The 24,564-nt window shown below is 46.4% G+C and overlaps 1 protein-coding gene and 2 non-coding genes across 4 annotated transcripts; all 3 read right to left on the reverse strand.

The window, feature by feature from the left end:
• Positions 1-10,763: 10,763 nt before the first annotated feature.
• On the reverse strand, positions 10,764-12,631 carry LOC119296819 (protein transport protein Sec61 subunit beta-like). Of its 2 annotated transcripts, none has more exons than XM_037574877.1 (2): positions 12,504-12,631; positions 10,764-11,201 (listed from the first exon to the last, which is right to left on the reverse strand). In XM_037574877.1, exon 2 carries the CDS (start codon positions 11,184-11,186, stop codon positions 10,947-10,949), a length of 240 nt encoding a protein of 79 aa, XP_037430774.1. In that variant the 5' UTR covers positions 11,187-11,201; positions 12,504-12,631; the 3' UTR covers positions 10,764-10,946. The 2 variants fall into 2 exon arrangements, with proteins under 2 accessions (XP_037430774.1, XP_037430775.1); XM_037574878.1 differs by having other exon boundaries at positions 10,764-11,197; positions 12,504-12,577.
• LOC119304726 lies at positions 11,569-11,655 on the reverse strand. Its single transcript, XR_005148442.1, has one exon. It is a non-coding gene; the product is annotated as a small nucleolar RNA snoR27 (small nucleolar RNA).
• LOC119304724 lies at positions 11,723-11,826 on the reverse strand. Its single transcript, XR_005148440.1, has one exon. It is a non-coding gene; the product is annotated as a small nucleolar RNA snoR26 (small nucleolar RNA).
• Positions 12,632-24,564: the final 11,933 nt, after the last annotated feature.

Below are 24,564 nucleotides of genomic sequence, written 5' to 3' on the forward strand. Positions count from 1 at the left end.
TAATGGTTGTTCTATTTATATGAGTAATATCTTTTATGGTCATGCACCCTTGAAGAGTGGTCTATTCTTATTGAATCTCGATAGTAGTAATACACATATTCATAATGTTGAAACCAAAAGATGCAGAGTTGATAATGAAAGTGCAACTTATTTGTGGCACTGTTGTTTAGGTCATATCGGTATAAAGCGCATGAAGAAACTCCATGCTGATGGACTTTTGGAACCACTTGATTATGAATCACTTGGTACTTGCGAACCGTGCCTCATGGGCAAGATGACTAAAACACCGTTCTCCGGTACTATGGAGAGAGCAACAGATTTGTTGGAAATCATACATACCGATGTATGTGGCCCGATGAATATTGAGGCTCGTGGCGGATATCGTTATTTTCTCACCTTCACAGATGATTTAAGCAGATATGGGTATATCTACTTAATGAAACATAAGTCTGAAACATTTGAAAAGTTCAAAGAATTTCAGAGTGAAGTTGAAAATCATCGTAACAAGAAAATAAAGTTTCTACGATCTGATCGTGGAGGAGAATATTTGAGTTACGAGTTTGGTGTACATTTGAAAAACTGTGGAATAGTTTCGCAACTCACGCCACCCGGAACACCACAGCGTAATGGTGTGTCCGAACGTCGTAATCGTACTTTACTAGATATGGTGCGATCTATGATGTCTCTTACTGATTTACCGCTATCTTTTTGGGGACATGCTTTAGAGACGGCCGCATTCACGTTAAATAGGGCACCATCAAAATCCGTTAAGACGACGCCTTATGAACTGTGGTTTGGCAAGAAACCAAAGTTGTCGTTTCTTAAAGTTTGGGGCTGCGATGCTTATGTGAAAAAGCTTCAACCTGATAAGCTCGAACCCAAATCGGAGAAATGTGTCTTCATAGGATACCCAAAGGAAACTGTTGGGTACACCTTCTATCACAGATCCGAAGGCAAGACATTCGTTGCTAAGAATGGATCATTTCTAGAGAAGGAGTTTCTCTCGAAAGAAGTGAGTGGGAGGAAAGTAGAACTTGACGAGGTAACTGTACCCGCTCCCTTACTGGAAAGTAGTTCATCACACAAAACTGTTTCAATGACACCTACACCAGTTAGTGAGGAAGGCAATGATAATGATCATGAAACTTCAGATCAAGATACTGCTGAACCTCGTAGATCAACCAGAGTAAGATCCGCACCAGAGTGGTACGGTAATCCTGTTCTGGAGGTCATGCTACTAGATCATGATGAACCTACGAACTATGAAGAAGCGATGGTGAGCCCAGATTCCGCAAAGTGGCTTGAAGCCATGAAATCTGAGATGGGATCCATGTATGAGAACAAAGTATGGACTTTGGTTGACTTGCCCGATGATCGGCAAGCGATTGAGAATAAATGGATCTTTAAGAAGAAGACTGACGCTGATGGTAATGTTACTGTCTACAAAGCTCGACTTGTCGCAAAAGGTTTTCGGCAAGTTCAAGGGATTGACTACGATGAAACCTTCTCACCCGTAGCGATGCTTAAGTCCGTCCGAATCATGTTAGCAATTGCCGCATTTTATGATTATGAAATTTGGCAAATGGATGTCAAAACTGCATTCCTGAATGGATTTCTGGAAGAAGAGTTGTATATGATGCAACCAGAAGGTTTTGTCGATCCAAAGGGAGCTAACAAAGTGTGCAAGCTCCAGCGATCCATTTATGGACTGGTGCAAGCCTCTCGGAGTTGGAATAAACGTTTTGATAGTGTGATCAAAGCATTTGGTTTTATACAGACTTTCGGAGAAGCCTGTATTTACAAGAAAGTGAGTGGGAGCTCTGTAGCATTTCTGATATTATATGTGGATGACATATTACTGATTGGAAATGATATAGAATTTCTGGATAGCATAAAGGGATACTTGAATAAAAGTTTATCAATGAAAGACCTCGGTGAAGCTGCTTACATATTAGGCATTAAGATCTATAGAGATAGATCAAGACGCTTAATTGGACTTTCACAAAGCACATACCTTGACAAGATTTTGAAGAAATTCAAAATGGATCAAGCAAAGAAAGGATTCTTGCCTGTATTACAAGGTGTGAAATTGAGTAAGACTCAATGTCCGACCACTGCAAAAGATAGAGAGAATATGAAAGATGTTCCCTATGCATCAGCCATAGGCTCTATCATGTATGCAATGCTGTGTACCAGACCTGATGTGTGCCTTGCTATAAGTTTAGCAGGGAGGTACCAAAGTAATCCAGGAGAGGATCACTGGACAGCGGTCAAGAACATCCTGAAATACCTGAAAAGGACTAAGGATATGTTTCTCGTATATGGAGGTGACAAAGAGCTCATCGTAAAAGGTTACGTTGATGCAAGCTTTGACACTGATCCGGACGATTCTAAATCGCAAACCGGATACGTGTTTACATTAAACGGTGGAGCTGTCAGTTGGTGCAGTTCTAAACAAAGCGTCGTAGCGGGATCTACATGTGAAGCGAAATACATAGCTGCTTCGGAAGCAGCAAATGAAGGAGTCTGGATGAAGGAGTTCATATCCGATCTAGGTGTCATACCTAGTGCATCGGGTCCAATGAAAATCTTTTGTGACAATACTGGTGCAATTGCCTTGGCAAAGGAATCCAGATTTCACAAAAGGACCAAACACATCAAGAGACGCTTCAACTCCATCCGGGATCTAGTCCAGGTGGGAGACATAGAGATTTGCAAGATACATACGGATCTGAATGTTGCAGACCCGTTCACTAAGCCTCTTCCACGAGCAAAACATGATCAGCACCAAAGCTCCATGGGTGTTAGAATCATTACAGTGTAATCTAGATTATTGACTCTAGTGCAAGTGGGAGACTGAAGGAAATATGCCCTAGAGGCAATAATAAAGTTATTATTTATTTCCTTATAATCATGATAAATGTTTATTATTCATGCTAGAATTGTATTTACCGGAAACATAATACATGTGTGAATACATAGACAAACAAAGTGTCACTAGTATGCCTCTACTTGACTAGCTCGTTAATCAAAGATGGTTGTGTTTCCTAACCATGAACAATGAGTTGTTATTTGATTAACAAGGTCACATCATTAGTAGAATGATCTGATTGACATGACCCATTCCATTAGCTTAGCACCCGATCGTTTAGTATGTTGCTATTGCTTTCTTCATGACTTATACATGTTCCTATGACTATGAGATTATGCAACTCCCGTTTACCGGAGGAACACTTTGGGTACTACCAAACGTCACAACGTAACTGGGTGATTATAAAGGAGTACTACAGGTGTCTCCAATTTGTCACTCCGATTGTCGGAGAGGTATCTCTGGGCCCTCTCGGTAATACACATCACATAAGCCTTGCAAGCATTACAACTAATATGTTATTTGTGAGATGATGTATTACGGAACGAGTAAAGAGACTTGCCGGTAACGAGATTGAACTAGGTATTGGATACCGACGATCGAATCTCGGGCAAGTAACATACCGATGACAAAGGGAACAACGTATGTTGTTATGCGGTCTGACCGATAAAGATCTTCGTAGAATATGTAGGAGCCAATATGGGCATTCAGGTCCCGCTATTGGTTATTGACCGGAGACGTGTCTCGGTCATGTCTACATTGTTCTCGAACCCGTAGGGTCCGCACGCTTAAGGTTACGATGACAGTTATATTATGAGTTTATGCATTTTGATGTACCGAAGGTTGTTCGGAGTCCCGGATGTGATCACGAACATGACGAGGAGTCTCGAAATGGTCGAGACGTAAAGATTGATATATTGGAAGCCTATATTTGGATATCGGAAGTGTTCCGGGTGAAATCGGGATTTTACCGGAATACCGGGAGGGTTACCGGAACCCCCCGGGAGCTATTTGGGCCATAGTGGGCCTTAGTGGAAAAGAGAAGGGGCTGCCCTAGTTGGGCTGCGCGCCCCCCCTTCCCCTAGTCCTATTAGGACTAGGAGAGGTGGCCGGCCCCCTCCTCCTCTTTTCCCCTCCGAGGAATCCTAGTTGGACTAGGATTGGAGGGGGAATCCTACTCCCAAAGGGAGTAGGACTCTCCTGCGCCTCCCCCCCTTGGCCGGCCAGCCTCCCCTCCTCTCCTCCTTTATATACGGAGGCAGGGGCACCTCTAAACACACAAGTTGACACAAGTTGATCCACGTGATCGATTCCTTAGCCGTGTGCGGTGCCCCCTGCCACCATATTCCTCGATAATACTGTAGCGGAGTTTAGGCGAAGCCCTGCTGCTGTAATTCATCAAGATCGTCACCACGCCGTCGTGCTAACGAAACTCTTCCCCGACACTTTGCTGGATCGGAGTCCGCGGATCGTCATCGAGCTGAACGTGTGCTCGAACTCGGAGGTGCCGTAGTTTCGGCGCTTGATCGGTTGGATCGAGAAGATGTACGACTACTTCCTCTACGTCGTGTCATCGCTTCCGCAGTCGGTCTGCGTTGGGTACGTAGACAATACTCTCCCCTCGTTGCTATGCATCACATGATCTTGCGTGTGCGTAGGAAATTTTTTGAAATTACTACGAAACCCAACAGGAAGGCCCTTACCGGGTGAAACGAGTCACTAGGTCTGGCGCTGTCCGCCTTGAGACCGAAGATGGCATTCCGGTGAGCAACTCCTGGAACATTGAGCATCTTCGTAAGTTTTACCCGTAAGGCGCGGTTGCCGGGACCCGTTCCGGCAACCACCTTTTGTACAAGTCTTGCCGCTGTTGCATGTAATCCTTTGTACAAAGTCGGGCGCAGACCCCGTGCATAAGTAAAGCTCATGTGCTCCGCACATTTTATCAATTTCATGCTCTCTATTTTTTGGCATATATGATCTGACACTTTGTGCAGCACCTACTCCACGGTAAGCAATAACGAGCCGTAAGACTCCGTATCTTTATTTTCTCTTCTTTCTTTTTTCTCAAGGAAAGGAAGGTTCCTTCGCCCACAAGTTTGCCGGGGAGGAAAGGAGAAGATAATGGTATGGACCAGGCGTCGTTCAAGAAAATTTCGCCTTACCGGGAAGCAAACAACAGAAAAGCTAAGTTGCCAAAGTTTGAGCAATCAGATTTTTAAAATTTTTAAGTTATCTCCCTTGAACGACCGCACTTTGTATGGAAAACCTGTGCGCGAAGGAACCAACTCGCAGCTAGTTGCGCCCTTATTTTGTTTCGAGTCCGCTCAACAACTTAAGTGAGCTGCAACTAGTTGCGACAAGGTTTCTTGCCGGTAGCGGCACCGCCAGCAGGCTGCTGACATTTCGCACTCAGCGCTCGCGGCTCAGGTGCCTGCACCGGCAAGTTCACTAAAAGCGTAGGGCAAAAACATACAAAGGAAGGAATCAAGTAAAGGGAATAACATTGCAATCATTGCCAGAATAGAGTTATATTACAAAGATAGCTTGTCGTAGCTCTAACAGATTGTTTTCATAACATGACAAACAGCGACAAGAAAAGAAGAAATGGGCGGCCTAATCTACGCGGTCGCCTTCGATCCTCTTGATCCCGCTCACCTTGTCCACAATGGGTGCGACAAGGGTCTTGAGCGCCTCCAGATCAGCATCCGGCGGCAAGGTCTTGAGGACGTTGGTGAAGTTGAGGCCCGGATTGCGGAAGGCCACCTTCACCAACACTTTCTGAAGAGCTCCCGCGCAGATCTTGCGCGACTCGTCGGCCAGCTGCTTTGGGATCCTCTCCCGGAGTCGCTGGAGGGCCGTCGCCACGCCCTTGAAGAACAAGACAAGCTTGGCGCTAGGTTGGAGGTTCTCGTCGGAGGGATACCCGAGATCCTCCATCCCCAGCTGCGCCAGCTCCCTGTCAATGTCTGTGGCAGCGTTCACAAGACTCTCCGTCCAGTGCTCCACAGTCTCCCTGAAGGCATTTTGGGTGGCGGCAACACTCTCTAGCAGCGCCTTGTCGGCCTTGATCTCCTCCCTCAAGGCCGCCTCCTGCTTCTTGGCGCTGTCCAATGTCTTGGTCAAAGCGGTCAGCTTCAACTCAAGACCCGTGTTGGAGTCCTTGGCGGCGCTGAGCTCTTTGCTCTTCTCGGCGAGAGCGGCCTCCAGCTGCGCCACCTTCGTCTCCAACTCCTTCTTGGCGGCCTCGGCGGCGGCGGCGGCATCCTCTGCTTGCTTAAGGGCTCCGCCGAGTTTTTCCTCGCGCGCGGCAAGCTCCTCCTCGTGAGCGTCAAGATTGACCTTCCGCTGCGCCAGCTCGCCCTCCTCCGTGGATAGCTTCACAGCGGCAAGCCGCTGTTGCTCTTCGACTTCAGCCTTCTCGAGGAGGAAGGCCTTCTGCACTTCGGCGAGCTGCTCCCGCTCCTCCGCCAGGGACCGGAGGGCTTCCCGGTGGAAACCCCCGAGCTCTTCCGCGCGCTTCTCGATGTCTGCTCCCGCCTTCACGACAAGCGCCTCGCGGGATTCCAGCTTGGCTTGCCGCGCACGGTAGAGCGACAACAATTTCCGCAGCAGCCGCTCTTCCTCGGGCTCGTTGCTGCTGCTGCTCGGCGCGTCAACCAGCGTCAGCCCAGCGGAAGCAAGCACCTCCCCGTCGAAGATCTCTCCCTCGACCGGCGCCCTGGAGCTCGATGCCCAGGGAAGGTTGATGAAGACGTCATCGCCGGCCTTCAAGTAGACGCCCGGCTGGGGCTCCTCGGAGCTTGGCGTTGCGGCTTCGGCGGATGGGTCGGCGGTCGGCGTAGCGCCTGGCGCTCCTGCGGCCTCTGGGCCGTCAGTACGATCGCCAGACCCCTCGCCAGTTGCTGCGGTGGCAGCCTTGGCGGCCTCGGCGCCGGTGGGATCGCCAGCGCCGGCTACTTCTTCGGTGGCGACCTCGATCTCCATCTGCTCCGCAGCAGATGGGTCTGACAGCCGGCAAGGGGAGAAGAGTCGAGCAAAATCCAGCAAAAACCCAGGAAGATCAAGAGAAGAAGGACCCAAGGGAAGTTTTGCAGCAAAAGGATTACCTGTGCCAGTTTCTGCAGTCAGGTTCTCCGCCGTCGGAGGGCCGCTGGCGCTGTCCCTTGCCGGAGAACCCTCCCTTGCCGGAGACTTCTCCCTTACCGGAAAGCCCTCCCTCGCCGGAGGACTCTCCCTTGGCTCCTGGTGGGGCTGCTCGGCTCCTACACAAATCAACAAGCAGATATCAGCAAAGACAAGTACCCATGCACGCCTCGCAACGGAAAGTAAATCATACACTTACGCTGGGGGCTACTCTGGAGAAAAGTCGCCGGGTCCGGCAAGGTTGTCTCGGGCGCGCCACCTGCTGTCGTAGTGGGCTCGTCCTCGATGACGATCACCAGGACCTTAGCTCTCTTCGCCGCTCTCTGGGCCAGAGTCCTAAAGAGGAACAAGTTCAGAGTCAAGCAAATGAGATGCAAGAAAAACAGCAAGAATTGAAAAACTACAAGTACAGCAAGAGAAGCTTACTCTTCTTCTTCTTCCTCGTCGGAGCTGAACGCAGAGAAGTCGAAGTCCGGCGCGCGCCCGACGCAAGGAGGCGAAGGAGAAGCTTCCCTTGGCCGCTTGGCGGGAGCAGTGGCGGTGGTCTGAGACGACCCCGCTCCAGCTGCTGGCGCGGCATGAGCAGCGGCAGGAACTGAAGCGGTGGTCCGGCTAGATCCCGCTCCAGTTGCCGTCGCAGCATGAGGCACTCCCGCGGCAATGGTGTTTGCCGCGGTGGAGCGTGTCACGCGGCGCGGCGACTGTTGACCCGCTTGTCGCTCCGCTACATCACCGGCCTTGCGGCGACGCCTTCTTGATGGGGATGAAGGTTCTGCTTGCGGCGAGCTGCCCGAAGATGAGGAGGAAGAGGAATTGATTTCCAGCGAGCCGCTCGTGTCCTTGGCGGGCTCGCTCGGCTCGGCGTCACGCCCGACAAGCTCCTTCTTGCCGGCGGGCTCCCCTTGCTCGGCACGGCTTGCCGCTTCTGCTGCATCTGCCTCCTCCACGGTGAATCCAAAATCGCCCGTGGCTGCGGCTGCCGCTGCCTCTTCCAGCCTAGTGGCAATGAGCGCCATCTCTGCATCGGTGGTGTCGCGGGTGAGGCTGTCCTTCTCGTCGGAGCGGATCGGCACTTCCACCAAGTCATCGAAGAACTGCTGCACGACGTCGTCCACGGGCTCCTGCCAAGTTGGCACAATTCCATGCGAGTCGCACAGCGGCATCATTGCACGAATGTGGTCGAGCGAGGAGTTGTTGCACAGCGGAACGACACCCCCCGACAACCTGAACACCTCGGGATGTTGGGGGTCATACTTGAAGAGCTCCTGGAGCATCGCGTTGAGCTCCGGAACCGTGAAGTTGAAATTGAGGCCCGGCCGCAACCTCATGATATCTACCGCATTCTTGAACTCCCAGGTAGGTCTTCCTCGTTCCTGCAGGGGGGCGATGCGGCGGCGAAGAAAGTCTGCGCCAACAGCGCCTACAGTAAGCCCGGCAAGCCTGAGGCGTAGGATCCTGGTGACGGCAATCTTCAACCTGTCGTCTTCCGGGGCCACGTCACTCCAATCGCTGCCGCGTGCTACTGGGGTTTGGCGCCGGGCGGTGAATGGCTGCGGGTTCTCCTCGTCAATCCAGCACCAATCTGCTCTCCACTCCTCCCACTTGCCGCAGAACTCTCCCTCCAGATAGGTTTCTTTCTTGCCGGCCCTCGAGATCCAGGCGATTCCGCCGGATAATGGCTCCCCTCTCTCTACTCGGGGTATGAAGAAATGGCGGAAGAGGGCTACACTGGGGTGCACTCCGACAAAGTTTTCGCAGAGATGTGCGAAAACTGCCATGGTCAGAACGGCATTGGGGGTGAAGTCAAGGAGGTGGAATCCGTAGGTATTCATGATGTCGCAGAAGAATTCAGAGAAAGGCGGGCAGAGCCCGCAGTAAAAGAACAATGCGAAGAAAGGGTATCTGTTTGGGGCCTTCTTCCAAGCGGCGGCGGGGAGTACCTTCGTGCGCGGATGCGCGCGCGTCTCCATCGACCAGAAGAGGTAGTAGTTCTCCCTCAGCTCCTTCGCGGCAAGCTTGGGGGGGGGGGAAGACGGCCCGCTCCTTCCGCAGCGCCGCTAGCCGCTGCACCTCGGTCGACTTCATGACCTTCCCCTTGTCGGCTTTTGGAGCCATGGCGGAAGTGGTGGAGGAGGTCGACGACGTTGGTGGTGCTGGTGGCGATGGGGGGCAGAGCGCTGCTCTCTCTCTCTCTCTCTCAGCTTTGGGAAGGCGAGGGAGCGGCGGAGATTTCTGAGATTGGAAGCAGCAACCGGCGAATGGGCGAACTACCCCTGTTTCCCCTGCTTATAAAGAGGGAGGGGGCGGACGTTCCGCATTTCCGAATAAAGAAACCACCCACGATCTCTCCCACGACGCCGCATTCAACGTGTGCCGTTCAGGAAGGGCGCGGCGGATACGGAGAGAGATACGGCGTAACCTAGGCCGCGCGTGCCCGTGCCCTGTTTTGGGCCTGGCCCAACAGCGCTCGGCACCGTGTATGGCCCAGGCCCGGGGTCTCCTGTCGGTGTACTAGAGTAGGGATACCCTAGTATCCCGAACTTGTGCACGGGCAGTCGCAGCATCCCGTGGCAAGGCTTGCCGGGTGACCGCCAAGGTCCTCCGTGGTTCCTTTGGAGACATTCAAGAACAAAGTATCCAACCAAGACACCACAAGACCCCGGCAAGAGGAGCTTGCCGGGAAGGCCAACCAAGGCAAGGCGCTTAAGGAGACTAGACCCCGGCAAGAGGAGCTTGCCGGGAAGGCCACCCAAGGCATCTCAAGGAACTTGCCGCGACGCGCCTCGCGTCCCGGCAAGGCCCGGCGAGCGACAAGCTCCCGGACGCGACAAGACAACGACCGCGGCAAGGCGCTTGCCGCGGCAAGCCACCACTCTGTGCCCGCGCTCCAGCACATCCACCAACATGTCGCTCTAGGACCCTTCCAAGCGTGCGTGGCGGGAGGCTGTGCAGCCAGCGGTGCGCAGTGGCGAGCGGCGCTGACAAGATTGCCATCGTGGCGAGCGGTGGCGTCCCTGACGGTCCCTTTTGCACTGTTTAGGCGACACAGACGGGCATTTAATGCCCTTGTCACCTGCCGTCAGGGTTAGGTATGATACACTGTAGCAGGTAGCTGTACCTACCGCAGCACCTTTCCATTTTTACCCTTCGTCTCCGTTGCCACCTGTCGGTGACCCCTTGAGCATATAAAAGGAGGCCCGAGCGCAACGTAGGGGGGTTAGCTAGTTCAGAGAACACTCACGCTCGGTCTCGTTAGCCGCTGGTGTGTACTATAGCACTCCGCACTCCCGAGCAAGAACTCAATACAAACCACAAAGCAGGAGTAGGGTTTTACGCATCCGTGCGGCCCGAACCTGGGTAAACCACTCGTGTGCTTCGCCTCGATCCGCTCTTTGCACGACCTCCGCCCCCGCCGAACCGAAAGGGACTCGGTCCGCCGGTCCCATAGGTGTTCGTGGATTAGTCCCCCGACAACTTTACAGACTGGTAAATTTACAACAGTCATAATTTCTAAGTTAGAAGCCACAAACTTGATTTTTATCATCTGTTAACTACTCCAGTGACAAGGGCTAGGGACTGGATGGACTAGTTACAAATCACAATTCAGAGATTTGCCAAGCATAGTTTTTACGCAAGCAGAGCATTTGATTCAGACTCGGGAACTAATCCATACACCTACAGCAATGGCTTGTATGCAACATATTTGAAACAAAGCACGGACCCAGGAAGATTAACTGTAATAAAGAACAACTGACAAGCCAAAGCACCTTCTTGCAAGGATTCGACCATAACGTCTCATCTCAGTATATATATTATCAGGTATATAAACTTATATGCTAATATGAAAATGTCTTCAGGATGCGAGAATCATTTGCTATGCAGTTATGTAAGTCTACGGGTTCCTCTGTTCATAGGTGCAGCTTGCATATGGAACCTAACGGTACAGCTTGCCGAAAACATGGAGCACAGCAACGACAGCAACAAACCCTATGCTCATGATCAGAACAGCATTTGGGGACATCTTGCGCCCAGCAGCCTCATCGGTGTAGAACTGAAGCATTGTACTGGCGCCACCGCCACCTCCAGCAGCAGCATCGCTGGTGGTTCTACGTCTGCGCAAGCTTGCAGCAGCTGCTGCACTCCCTCTTGCAGGTGCATCACCATTAATCACCATCTTGTTCTTACCTATCTGCATGGAAGTACCAGTTCTGATCAGAAGGTTTGTAACACTAGTATCTTAAATGACCAGAACATAAAGAGTATTATGAATGACCCAACCTGAATCTACGAAACCAAACTCGGAACCTATGGATACGAAACCAAACATGGATTCTATGGATGAACACGTGATCGAACATCACATGACTAGAAAGAAAGACGGACGGACCGACACGCAACTGTACATTATTAACATATTATTATATAACTTACTTTTTTGCAAACATACGGAAGTCAAAAGCCAGCAAAGTATACTACTCACAGATTAAAAAAGACCTCTTGACTGTCAAAGTTAATCAGACAAAACAATAAGGAAAGGTTAAGAACTTCAGGGGTGCCTTGGATCTCAGCAGATAATGTTTTTCTTCAGTACTTGAGAAGTTCAAGATAGATAACGCAGTTAACAATCACATCATCGATCCATGACTTGAGCAACAGAAAGCCATAAACAAACAAGCAAACAACCAAATTAAAATAAAAGAAAGAAGATGGGAGCATCTCAGACTACATAGTCCCCAATGTTTTTCTTCACTGTCAAAAGTCAAAACTCAAAGTGCAAGGATGAGTAAAAGTGGATGTAACATCACGGATGCTCTCGAGAACAAACAAATCAAAACGGCACAAGCAAAATCTCACAGCTACAAACCAATAGACAATATACATTTCTCCCAATCTCTCTCTTTCTTTATATGAGAAATATCTCTCTATTTCTTGAAGCAGAAACACAAACAAGGATTGCAATATCCGGAGAAGAAAAAACAGCAGTCAGCATCAGCACCTCTCTCTCTCTCTCTCTCTCTCTCTCTCTCTCTCTCTCAGCCGTGGCCTCTCTTTTCTCAATCAGCAATCAGAACAAAATTCACATGAAGCAAACCTATAAGCATCTGCATCAGAAACTCTTGTATGTGTAGCACAACAAAGCAGCAGGAAATCGCAGCAGAAGCACACACACGGGGCTAAAATCGCGTCACATGTAGCATCAGCGGCAGGCGCGCGCACACACACATCGGCATCTCTCTTGCTGAAGACGCCACTGCCACAGCTCCTCCCCCTCCCCTGATCCCGTCCTGCCCCGAGCGCCGCCGTTCCCTCCGCACCTCGCCGCCCCGGTCAAGCGCCGGGTCTCCGCGGATCGAGCTCCGTCGACAGCGTCCAACAACACGTCGGCATCCATTTCCCCGCCCCAGCCCCGTTGATCCACCGCCCGCCCCCCAAGGTAACGCTATCTCTCTGCTGCTCGATCTGAGAAAGAAATCGGGGGAAGGGAACGAACCTGTGAAACTGCAGCGACGGCGGCGGCGGGAAGGCGGCGTCCGGCGACCGGGGAAGAGATCCGGGAGGAAATAGGGCAACTGCTAGAGAGACCGTTTTTTTTTCGTTCTCTCCCCTAGAAATAGGGCCTGTCGGGAACGCGGGTGATGGGCCTGGTAGCCGGGCTCATGCTGGATCTGCATAGGACAATCAGGCCCTTTTTCTTTCTAAGACGGGTAATTAAGGGCAACTCTTTACCTCAAAAAATAATAATAAGGGCAACTCTAACGGATCGATGCATTTCGTCCGCCTGTTTCCGTCTGATTCTGTACGGACAAAAAAAACACGGCCTAACGTGCCGAGGCAAATGGACAAATACTTGTTTTCTGGTTCGCTTCGACCCATTTCTGACCCAAATTTGGGCGGGGGTTGCGTTCGTCTGGACACACCGTGAATGTCTGTTGCGTCCTCACATTGTCCTCCCCTAACCCACTAATCCGTGCCACATCATTCCATTCCCACATTTCCTCTCCAATCTGCCTCCTTCCTAGAGCCATGACCGACGTGCTCAACCCCATCGCTGCCTTCTTCCCCGCCATCCCCATCATGGCCGCCCGCTTTGTGGCCCAGAAGAAGTCAAAGAATGAGATGACCACTGAGCAGAGAGCGCCCGAGGCAACGAAACGGGCCGACCAGAGGAGGAAAGAGAAGGCAAAAGAAGAAGTCACCACGGCCGCCCACGCACAGGCCGCCACTCCGAACACTGAGGCGATCGCCGCCAAGGTCTTGCAAACCGCCCTCCTCTTGCTAGGGTTCTGCCAGCCAGCCATTCTCGGCATCGGCGCTACAACGACCACAACACGAGCTCGTCGGCAGCCCGCCCGCATAGGCTTCCGGACTCACCGCACTTGTTAACATCGCCGACATATGGGTACCTTCTCGGACACGACCCGTCAGCAATGTCTTGCTTCTCCACGTCACCTCAGGACGGCTCCCCGAAAATGGGTGATTCCGTGTCGGTCGTCTCTGTGGTGCCCCCACCCCCCATTGATCTCAACACCACACATGTCCTATTTCACCAGGACCCTGACCATGGAGGAGATCTGGATCATTAAAGAAGAAAACACTAGTATATGGGTGAAAGTCACGTTGATTGGCATGATGAAACTTACCATAAGAAGTAGCAAACAAATGGAGAAATTCCAGACACATCAGCGCTTCTAGAGAGAAGATGGTACCCGGTACGAGCGCGCCGGCCCATACCTGTGCTTGGCCAGGCGGCGTCACCTCCTCCTGGTCGATTATTTTACCCGGTGGCTTCGGATAACGAAATAGAGCTATAGAGAGATCAAAAACTTCACCAGAATGAAGAGCTCTAGCTTCCAGAAGGGATCCGGATGGGGGGGGGGCGATAGAAGGGCTTCGCTACGCCATCAACCCAATCAAGGAGACTTTGACATCAACCATCATTATCATTGCCATGGTAATACCAAACCCTAGGTGGATTCCTACATGTATTACTTTGATCATTCATACATGATTACCATGATTGTCCCTTTGATGTTTGTTGTCTTTATGTCTGAGTAAAACTCTTAGTTCTCGGTGATACGGAGGAACTTAGTATGTTTAGGTGTTGAATGTCGAGCGTATTCTACATCCTCCTTGTATGTTTATGTTACTAATTTTTTTTTATGTTGAGTGAAGTCGATCACTTGCCCTTCAGGGTGTAAAGGTCATTACAATCGGCACACGGTTGGGTTTGTAGAGGTACTGCAGCGATAGCTATCTCCTTCCTACCCCAACCGCTCAATAGGGGATTGCCGGAGAACGCCTTTAGCTACGTCCACTGAGAGACCCTTAATCGTTGTTGCCACAACCTGCATGAGAGGAGGAACCATGGTGGCATATGTTACATGGCTGCGACATTTATGTGCGTATCCATACTTGGCTCCACCCACTTATAAAAACATACAAACTGTTTTAGTTATCCAAACCACTATGCATTCACATATGTTATGCTAGACACATACTAATGGGGAATCCAGACCCCACGAGAACACCCTTCGTCCTATTTATTTCATCATCTCCATTTATTCTCTCTTATTCTTTTATTTAAGGGAAACTTGCACTTTACTTTCAGTCAACAATCACTCCCGCTTCCGCTCTACTTTGGACCGTAACTAACTTACATGCTCATTTTTCCTTTCTTGAGTATAATGGTTAGATTAGAAACAAAGATAGACTAGGAAAGTATTCAGGCTTGTCTTGTACTTCAAAAAGACCATGTATTCATATATATATAGAAAGTCTATTAATGACCCAGGGTGAAGAATAAGTAATTCTTCACCCCAGTCCAGCGACCGAGCCATGCTTTCCCATTGTCCGATCCGTCCAGCCTTCCACCGTAACCCCTCGCTCGAGGTAAAACTTCTCTCTATCGACGTAAGTTTTCCACTTACCTTATCGCGGTAAAAAAATGCGGTCAAAGAAAAAAAGCTGGCAAAACCATTTTCTGTTCGTGGGGTCAGGAGTTTCCCCACTACCCCATTCCTATTTCTAATCCCGCGTGCCTGACTTGCGATCCTCAACGGCAACTGACTTGCGGCGTGGGGATCGGCCGTCGGAGGATCAATGAGCGCGGTGGGCGTGATGGAGCGGTGGTCGGCGGGTAGGCGCTGGGCGATGTGGGCACGGCAGTTGACCCCGGTGGGGTGCCATGGCGTGGTGCTCGGCGGGTTAGCTCGGCTGCAATGTCCGTGGACGCAGCGGCGAGATGAGCGGGGCGTGGCGTCGGTGTTGGGCAAAGCGGCCCATGGTGGTTGGCTGGCCGAGGCGGCGGTGGCGGCGGTTGAGGTGGTGGTCGACAGCGAGTCTGCGACCGCTTCATGTTGTGCTTGCCCACGACTGCTTGCCCCAGTACGATGCTGGTCAGCTCAATCCAAATCCCTTCAGAGCTCGTCCATGCACGTGCCCCGCGGTTCTTTTCTCAAACCCTTAATTTGATATGCTGCTCTATTTCAACTCTACAAATCCCTTGTAACTCCTGACGAGGCATACCATGCAGAAATAGTTCGTACTGGTGATCCAATCGCTGTTTGGTTATCTCCTCTCAATTTGACACCTATAATCTTGTGGGAATTAGTTTCCTCTGAATTGATTCTACTAATCGTGTATTGTTTTCTTCATAGTCTGTAGCATTTTGCAGTTTGGAACATAGAATATCTGTAGTGCGTGAACAATTATTAACTTCTTTTACTTTCATGTTAGACACAAACAGTTTGATTTTGGCCAAGTTGCTTAGAGCAGACACTTTTTTCATTTATTTCCCAGGCCTAATACCAATTTGATGTTCAAGTAATTTTATATCTCCGGCCAAGAGCTCACCTCAACGACCTCATGGAATCGAGATCCATCACTAAGAGCTCTCCTCTTTGTATGCAGGTATTGCTCTGCCCGTAAAGAATCTAATTGATGTGTTTTGCTGAATTCATTCCGAAATGATCAAGGCACCGAGCAGATGTCCAATTGGATATCTTTTTCAGTGCACATATATTGTTTCCTCAGTTTAATGCAAATTAGCGTCCCCTTCTTTTTCATGTCTGCATTTTCTTTGCAATTAGCAAGGAACTCAAAGACAGATGTGCATTTGCTCATGTGCATTCTAGTCCCTAGATTGTTTGGGGCTTTGGGCAATACATAATGCAAGAACTGGTAATTTCTATACATGTTTGAATAGAATGGCGCAGTATGAACAACTACTTAATCTTTTGTGGTTGAAATCCTGCACACATCTCTCTTGATTTATTTATATTGTCGGCTATCATGCACCATTACTTAATGAATCAAAATATCACAGTAATATTTCGACAACATTAACTTTCAACAAATGTACAGTTTCTGTATATCAAGTTTCTCTTCCCATGTTTCACTCCTTGCTCAACTGTTGGCATACATAAGCTTAACCAACACAAAAATGTATACACATGTTATCGCTCTAAAAACAACAAGCTTCTACAATCAGGTTTTAATTTACAATGCTGGCCAAGATTCGGGACATGATAGATAATACCATGTTCCACACATAGTAATATATTGTACTGCACCACTGTATACACAGGTTTCTCTAATTTATTCGGATAGTTTCCGTGTGGACAATCTTTCCCCTTCTAATAAAAACTGACATTACCTTCGGTTTTGTTCAACAATGCATCCTAAAAATGGATAGCTCCTAAATTAAATGTATAGAGCACAATATCGATCGACAAAATGACCCGCCTATTGACTATATGCATCAGACATCTTTTACTGGAACAAGAGTCCTATTTGTCCAATTTATGAATTATATTGGAGCTTGCAAATTTAATATTTACTTTATTTCTTTTTGCAACAAGTATGATTTTCCCTTCCGAGGGTATTCTTCAGATTTTCATGTATACTGTGAAGTATTGGTTTTGCCCATCTTTAACCCATTATTTCTATCTTGCAGAGCTATCTATTCAACTATGATTAATTTCTTCTTCCTTGGGGCTTGTTTACCACTGTCATAGACAAGCATTTACTTAGTTCCTTGCCATAGTTATTAGTTCCTTCTAATATGTGGCTGATGGATTATGGGGAGTGCCTTTCAAACTAATGTTCCTCTTTTCTACTTACATTTTGACATGCATCTCCAACAGAATAAACAAGAACAGAGTAGTCACATGGAGTTGCAATGATACGTGTACATGTAACAATTGTCCAAGCTCTGAAACATTTTCAGATATAGTTGCGGAGCCTGTATGGTCATCCAGATGAGGAAGTTGCAAACACTAACTGGAAATAAATCTTCGCAGAAACTCTAGGGTCATCCAGATGTGGATTTTGCAACCCCTAATTAGAAATACAAACGTCTGCAGATAGGACAGACCAATGTCCATCTCAAGATTGATGGGAGAGTGTAGTACTACAGAAAGGTAGTTTTGCTGTAGATATTGATTTTTTAAATGCTACTTTCTCAAGTAGCGTATTGAATTTATTCTCTATGATTTGTGTATGACGGACTCACATCGTGTTTGTTCATTGTAAAATGTAAACTGATCTAGTTATGTAATGAAATTCAAGTGCTTTTCGAGTAGTTCTTATGTGGCCTAATGTATGAATCCAGTAATTCTTATGTCTTCGCAACAACATACAAGAATATATTTTTTGTGGCCTAGAGATAATGAGTTGAATAGAAAGAAACTTTTGTGTGTGGTCCACTAATGAGTTAACACACACCTGATGATCGGGTTGACGACTTCTATAAAAACACTGGAGGAAAATGCAAAGGAGTAGTACCAACCAAGAAATCAACCTTATTTTTATCAGATACACTCAACAAGATATCTATAATACCTAAATAGTTCATCCCCACTAACCTATTTCTCTTGACATGCAACCTATCCACATCATCAAGTAGGTCCACATAGAAAACATTTTTCTCCTGTAAATAATCTTCCTATGATTATTTCTACTACTCTGTTGCATGGCACGTCAACACGTACTCTAGGTGGAAGATGAAACGAGGAGGCCCACCGTCTCTCACCTGGACTCTCTTCACTGTGTACAGCTAAATTTCGCCCGAAAAAAGGTGTAGGGCTATGTTTCAATCAATATTGCCACACCATTTTAATTACTAGGCATTGGTTCATCTTCCTTCTTCTAATAAACCGAGGAGTTCCGAAGAGTCGCTGGAGACGCATGGTTTTATCTTCATCTCCCGGTCGCCACCACATGAAAGATTGGCAGTGGGTACGGGAATGCGCTGTCGTGCTTGATGGCAGACGACCCAGTGCCCTCCTCTACCTCTAGCAGCTCTGGCCTCTGGCTTCCCCGTGGCCGAGCTTTTGGGTGGGCAAGCAGGATTGTGATCACCCATCGGCGGTCAAGCTGTCGTGCTACTGGTTGTAGCGGCACATCCCCCGCCTCCTACTTGCGCACCATGAACTCGCCATAGTTGTCGTTGGTTGACGGGGGAGGACGTCGCCATTGACTTCTCCAACTATCCCTGAATGGATCGGATAAGTTGAATCGTCGATCGCCCTATACCCCGTATGTTGCCTCTACCCTCCAGGTCACCCCCGCTAATCACGTCCAAATCTCGGCGCCTCTTGCCCGCAATCCGCACGTGATACGCTTGATTGTCGTCTTGCTGTTACCACCCCGGTTAGGCTTTCTCTCACGAATCCTCAAAGTATTTTCTATACTACTTATGTCAGATGTGAACTCACAAGTACTTTGATTTGGTATATGCTTCTTATCCAATGTCAGTCTAGCAGGGATCGGACAGGAAGGATCCCAGGTAAACTATTGGTTCAGAGACGGATCTGCAGGGTTCAGGATCAGGTGTGTTAGAGGCCAATCGATGGTTCTCTCCTGCGATAGGGACAATTAAATTAAACACTGACGCGTCGTATATTGCCGCGAGTGGCCAATGCTACATCGGGGTGATTGCAAGAGATGGTAGAGGCATTGTGTTCTTCTGTATGTCCAAGAAAATTACCCACTGCTCCTCTGTCGAGGTTGCTGAGGCTGCGTTACTCGCTGGGCTGATGACCCTGTCTTCTACGTACAGGGGGGCACTGATTGCTGAGACAGCTGGTTGCCTTTTCCTGTCAAAGGAACTCCAACATGAGGCTGTTAATCTCTCTGCCTGTTTCCCAATGATCCATGATATTAAAGAGGTGATAAGTTCTTTTGCTTCGGTTCAGTTCAATCATGTTAAAAGGAACAAGAATAATATGGTGCATGAACTTGCTGCTCTTACCAGAACGACAGAGGATTTGTTCATGGTCGCTGGAGAGAGACATATTGGATCTTCATGTAATCCCGGTCAATGAGTAATGTATTTACTCTTTTCCTAAAATAAGTAGTTTTATTTGGTGTGCTTCTTGATGTGAACTCACAGTTTCAATGAACAGGAACCCAAAATTCAGTGAGCATAAACAGTATATTCAAGTGGAGCATTAGGTTCTTCTCCTCTACAATTTTTTTTAAATAGCTCTACGATTTCCTTGAAGATTTGCTAGATACCCCTGATTGGTTCAATCCATTATGTCTTGAGAAAACAAACTGGTTTGGCATGGTGTTCTTGCTAGGGTAATTACCATTGATGTTTTATGCCTTTATGTTTCTCTGATACTTGCCTTGAATTTAACACTCCTGCATAACTCTGCAGCTGACTGAACTTGAAATGACACTTTTATCCAAAGCACATCCTCCTTTCTTTCAGTGCAGGAAGCAATAGGGAGAAGCTACATGCATATGTATGATTGTAAGTTTGTAAGCATTTCTCTTAATGTATAACAAAGCTTTATGATCTAAAAAAACATACAGGGGCTACTTTTCAGAAGTTCCAAATATTCCCAAGGATATTGTGACGTCCCTCCTATACTTGCAGAACACTAACAGATTCTGAGGCAATACAGAGGTAATATTGCACTCCCACACTATCCAATTTTAGGTTTACGATAATGTTCTCACCTCTCTTGGTTTGATGGGAACATAAGCAGTAGTAGCAGCAGCTACTTACACCCCTCGCTATAACCGGCATGCAGGCCAGACTCCCACACACTGAGTAGGTAGGCCAAGGCCAATTAGGGACGAGGATCGGCTACATTACTCACTGTCAAGTAAAGCAAGGTACTACAGTGGTCATTCATTTGTTTGTTTCCTTTATTTGATCAAATCTCTTAGTACTGCAGGTATGATTGACTTACAAAAAGAGTTGCACATAATACAAAATAAGTAGGAGTATCTCAAAATGGCAATATGTACATAATCTTTCATACACTCTCTGTTTTGGAATCCCTATTCTATACATGTTCTACTTATGCGAGTCAAATGAGATAACTTGAGTCGTATCACTATATTTAGTGAAAAGGTAAATCGCATAATTCAGATTTTGTTTTCTTTGTAATTATACAGCAATTATAATGCCCATTGCAGAAAAAAAACAAGTTCATATATCAACGCTGCAAAATAAATAATTCGGTTTGTGTATCATCATGTGTATAGGACCAAAATTTCCTGCAGCAAGGTGCGGGGTATCGTCTAGACCCCTCATGTCTATAATACCTAAATAGTTGATCCCGCATAAATCTAATTCTCTCAACATGCAACCCTCCACATCATCAAATGTGTCACGTAATCATCCAATAAAACTATTTTGTAGCACATGCATACTCCAGTTTAATTTTTCGTTCTGCATTGGTCTAGCATACATGCATACTCTTTGTTCAAACACAATTACTTCCGAAAATAATAGCTTCTCTTAGATTATTTTAATCATACAAAATTTATCCAAAATTTATCTTTAAATCCCGCAGCAACGCGCGGGGAATTCACCTAGTTTATTGATAAGGCTATCACCATTTGCATGATAATTCAAATGGTAAATGCATTGCACCCCAATAAAGTATTCGCTATACATCATGAAAAATATGGCAGTGAAATCTTTGCCTTGTAACAAATTTCACTTGCATCCATACATTTTGTTACAGATGAATAACCAAAGACCATCTGAATGACATGTTCCATACATGGCATATGAATTCAGAGTTCCTTCTGGCATCGGCAGATTCAGTCAGGCTTATGAATTTAAACAAGCATCAATAGGCCAAGAGACTGCATATGGTTGTAGGTGTGGCTGTGTTGTGCTTGTTCTAGTAGGTGACATGAGCATCCTGGTGTTGCAGCACCACCACTCCATGTGCTTCCTTGCAACGCATTCCTTGGTGGTGATGCATCTGTGGAGATCCATGCACTATTAGTTCATACTGAATTAGTTGGTTCAGTTACCACCTACAATGCAAGGATGCAGATCTTGCTGTAAGCTAGATAACATGTATAAAAGCCCTATAGCAAAAGTTGATGGGTAAAACATCTGAAGCTGCATGTGAACGAGAAGGAAAATTCGATCTCTTTTCCCCATGCCTTCCATATCAAGAGAATTCATTTGGAAATGTGCAAAACTGTAACTTTCACAAAGAAACATCACGAGATATTAACAAGTAATAGCTCTTAATATGCAAAACTGGCAGAAGATCATTATTTCTCTTCGTTAATAGTTTCTCAAAGAGAACATCTGAAGTCAACACTTTGAGAACACCTTGAACAAGAGAATCTTGTCATGTCCAGTCGAACAATATGTCGAACTAAGACAATTTTTTACATGCAAAGTAAAGATATATTCAGACTAATATAATCTGATTCAGTGTAACACAGGAGATAAAGATGAATCCCAGACCAAAAGAATTTAATTAAAACAAAATCGGACCTACTGGCAATTTTGTCTATGTTTTTTCTTGAATAAATCTTTTAGATAAAAGCAACCTTGTTTTAAAACATAATGCAGAGTTGTAGACAAAGCCATTTCCCCTTTGTTCATAAATCCATAAATGAACCTTTGTTATATGATGCACCAGCATTACACAATTGCAGAAATAGAAATGAGGCTTACCTTTTTTTATTGACGGACAGAAGAATGCTAAGAACTGGATAGTACACTAGCAAAAATATGGATGTACAGCAGTAGCGAGTCTGGCGCATAGACCGTTGCGCTTCCCAACCAAATCAATTGGGTAGATATGCGCAAATAAAAATCAACTGAGTAGATGTGAGAGAGTTTATGTCAAAATTGTGAAATTTATATAACAACAATGATTAATCTACTTTTTCAATCTACAAGTGTACCTGAAAAGATTAAACATATTGGCTTATTTATTCTCCAAATAAGTTAGCCAGTAGCCTGCATATGTGATTGTGTAGTGGCGATGGAGTCCACCAACCAAATCAAATTGAATGTTTGGAAAACATCATGGTTTGCAACACATTTCCTTCAACTTCTTCATGTCAAATAGACCACAACTTTTTCTCACTTGTCCACTGCAGAACACACACAGTAATTACAGAGAAATAGAAGTGTTAGGGAGAAATTTCCTCTGTGGCACGTAGCAAGATTAAGAGAGAGCATAGCTTTCCTCGGTTGCGTATAGCAAAGTGTCAGGGGAGAACTTTCCTGTCTCAGTAAATCCCTCTATTCACTTTAAAAAAATGATGTGGTTTTTAATCAAACCAAGCTAACCCAAAATCTGATTACGATGCAAAACTGAAATACAACAAGAACATGGTCACTGTATGAACCGAGAATCAAGCTACCCTTCTGACATGATACGGAAATTTCTAAACAACAGCAAAAGAAAAACTAATTGATTGTTACTCTGCTCCCACAACAAAATGACCTACCATACTTTTGCTACTGATTTCAGAAAGATAGTGCATCAACTTCTTCTAACATTATAAGACCTTAGCATAATAAGTTTTATTTCTCAAAACATAGTCATTTCGTTCTTCTCTCATTACAACAGCAAAATTGATTCGCTGAAAGAAATTCGCCAAACTTATAACACACAAATTCTGATGCACTCCTGTCAAAACAAACAAACTCCTGTGTATCAAAAGTACTTAGGGACGTCACCAAGGGGTGGATGCGGCCAGGTAACCAGATTCTAGAGAGGCAAGATGCGGACCTCGTGCTCATGGGCGCATGAAGTAGGAGCCAGTGACCAAACTTGAAGAGGAGATCGACCATACCTAGACCATGACGACTCAATGACTGTCGATGAAATCTTTGGATCCAGATTCAGTCAGTTAGGGTAGGATGGGAGGAGATACAAGACAATGGCCCGAGCTTGGGGAGTGCGTCGATACACCGAGCACTGCCCTGGCGCTAAGATCAGGGTCCAATTTGGCGCCGCCACTTCAGTTCAACTGGATCCCGCCGGTGATCTCTTCCCTTCTCTAAAGCCACCGGAGCCGGCTCTCGACCACAGGATAGAGTGAACCGCTCTGCTGGTTCTGGGGAACCGCCATGGCTGCACACTGAACAGATCGGCGATAGTGGCGGTAGGCTGGAGGAGAAGGCGTGGAAAATGGCAGAGCCCTCCGACGATCCATGGAGTTCGTTTAGACGAGAGGTAAATTTACCTCGTGCTGTTTTTTTGTACGTGGGGTCCCATCCTGTAACTTTACGATTCATGCCCCAGGTAATTTTACGTCTCCAGCTTTGTTTCTTCCGTGGCTGTGGCTGTAGCGCGTTTCGTTCGATTGGGCGGCTGGGGTGAGGAATAACACCCCCTCTATTTTACCATCAATGCATCGTAATTTTACATTCCGTAAGTTTTGTTCTATTTCTGACGCAAAAAGAGACCGTAAGAAAATATATAATCGCCGTAAAAAATATTTTATGTTATGTAAAATTACAAACGTAAAAACATAGTCTAAAATACACATAAACTGCAAATTTTCTTGTCTTATAACCTATATTTTTATTTTTTATGTCAAATTTTACATAGTGAATTAATAGGAATGTAACTATTTGAATTTAAAATGTAATTTAATTATGAAATAATTGTAAGATTATCTCGGGTGAAGAATAACTTATTCTGCAACCTGGATGATGAATAGTAACACTATCGTCACCCTGGTTGAGGAATAGTTATTCTTCACCACCTCTATTTTACCATCAATGCATCGTAATTTTACGTTCCGTAAGTTTTGTCTTATTTCTGACGCAAAAAAAGACCGTAAGAAAATATATAATCGCCGTAAAAATATTTTATGTTATGTAAAATTACAAACGTAAAAACATAGTCTAAAATACACATAAACTGCAAATTTTCTTGTCTTATGACCTATATTTTTATTTGCTTATGTAAAATTACAAATGTAAAAATATAGTTTAAAATACACATACACTATATATATATATATATATATATATATATATGTATATATATATGACAAATGTTTCCTACAAGCAATGGTAGTTACCACTACTTGTGTTTTGTATGTTGTATGTAGTATTTGACGAAATCGAGAGTATGTACATGTAGTATGTAGTATATAACAATGATTAGGTAGTATATATACTAATTTTTATGTAGTGTGTATCATTTTTTAAGTATGTTTTTTTTTACGTACAAATATGTACGTATTTCATAAATATAACAAAAACTATGGACTCATATGCAATTTTTTCACGTAACTTGCTTTGAAATATCTTA

The sequence above is a fragment of the Triticum dicoccoides genome, chromosome 5A, assembly GCF_002162155.2.
Source record: "Triticum dicoccoides isolate Atlit2015 ecotype Zavitan chromosome 5A, WEW_v2.0, whole genome shotgun sequence".
NCBI lineage: Eukaryota > Viridiplantae > Streptophyta > Magnoliopsida > Poales > Poaceae > Triticum > Triticum dicoccoides.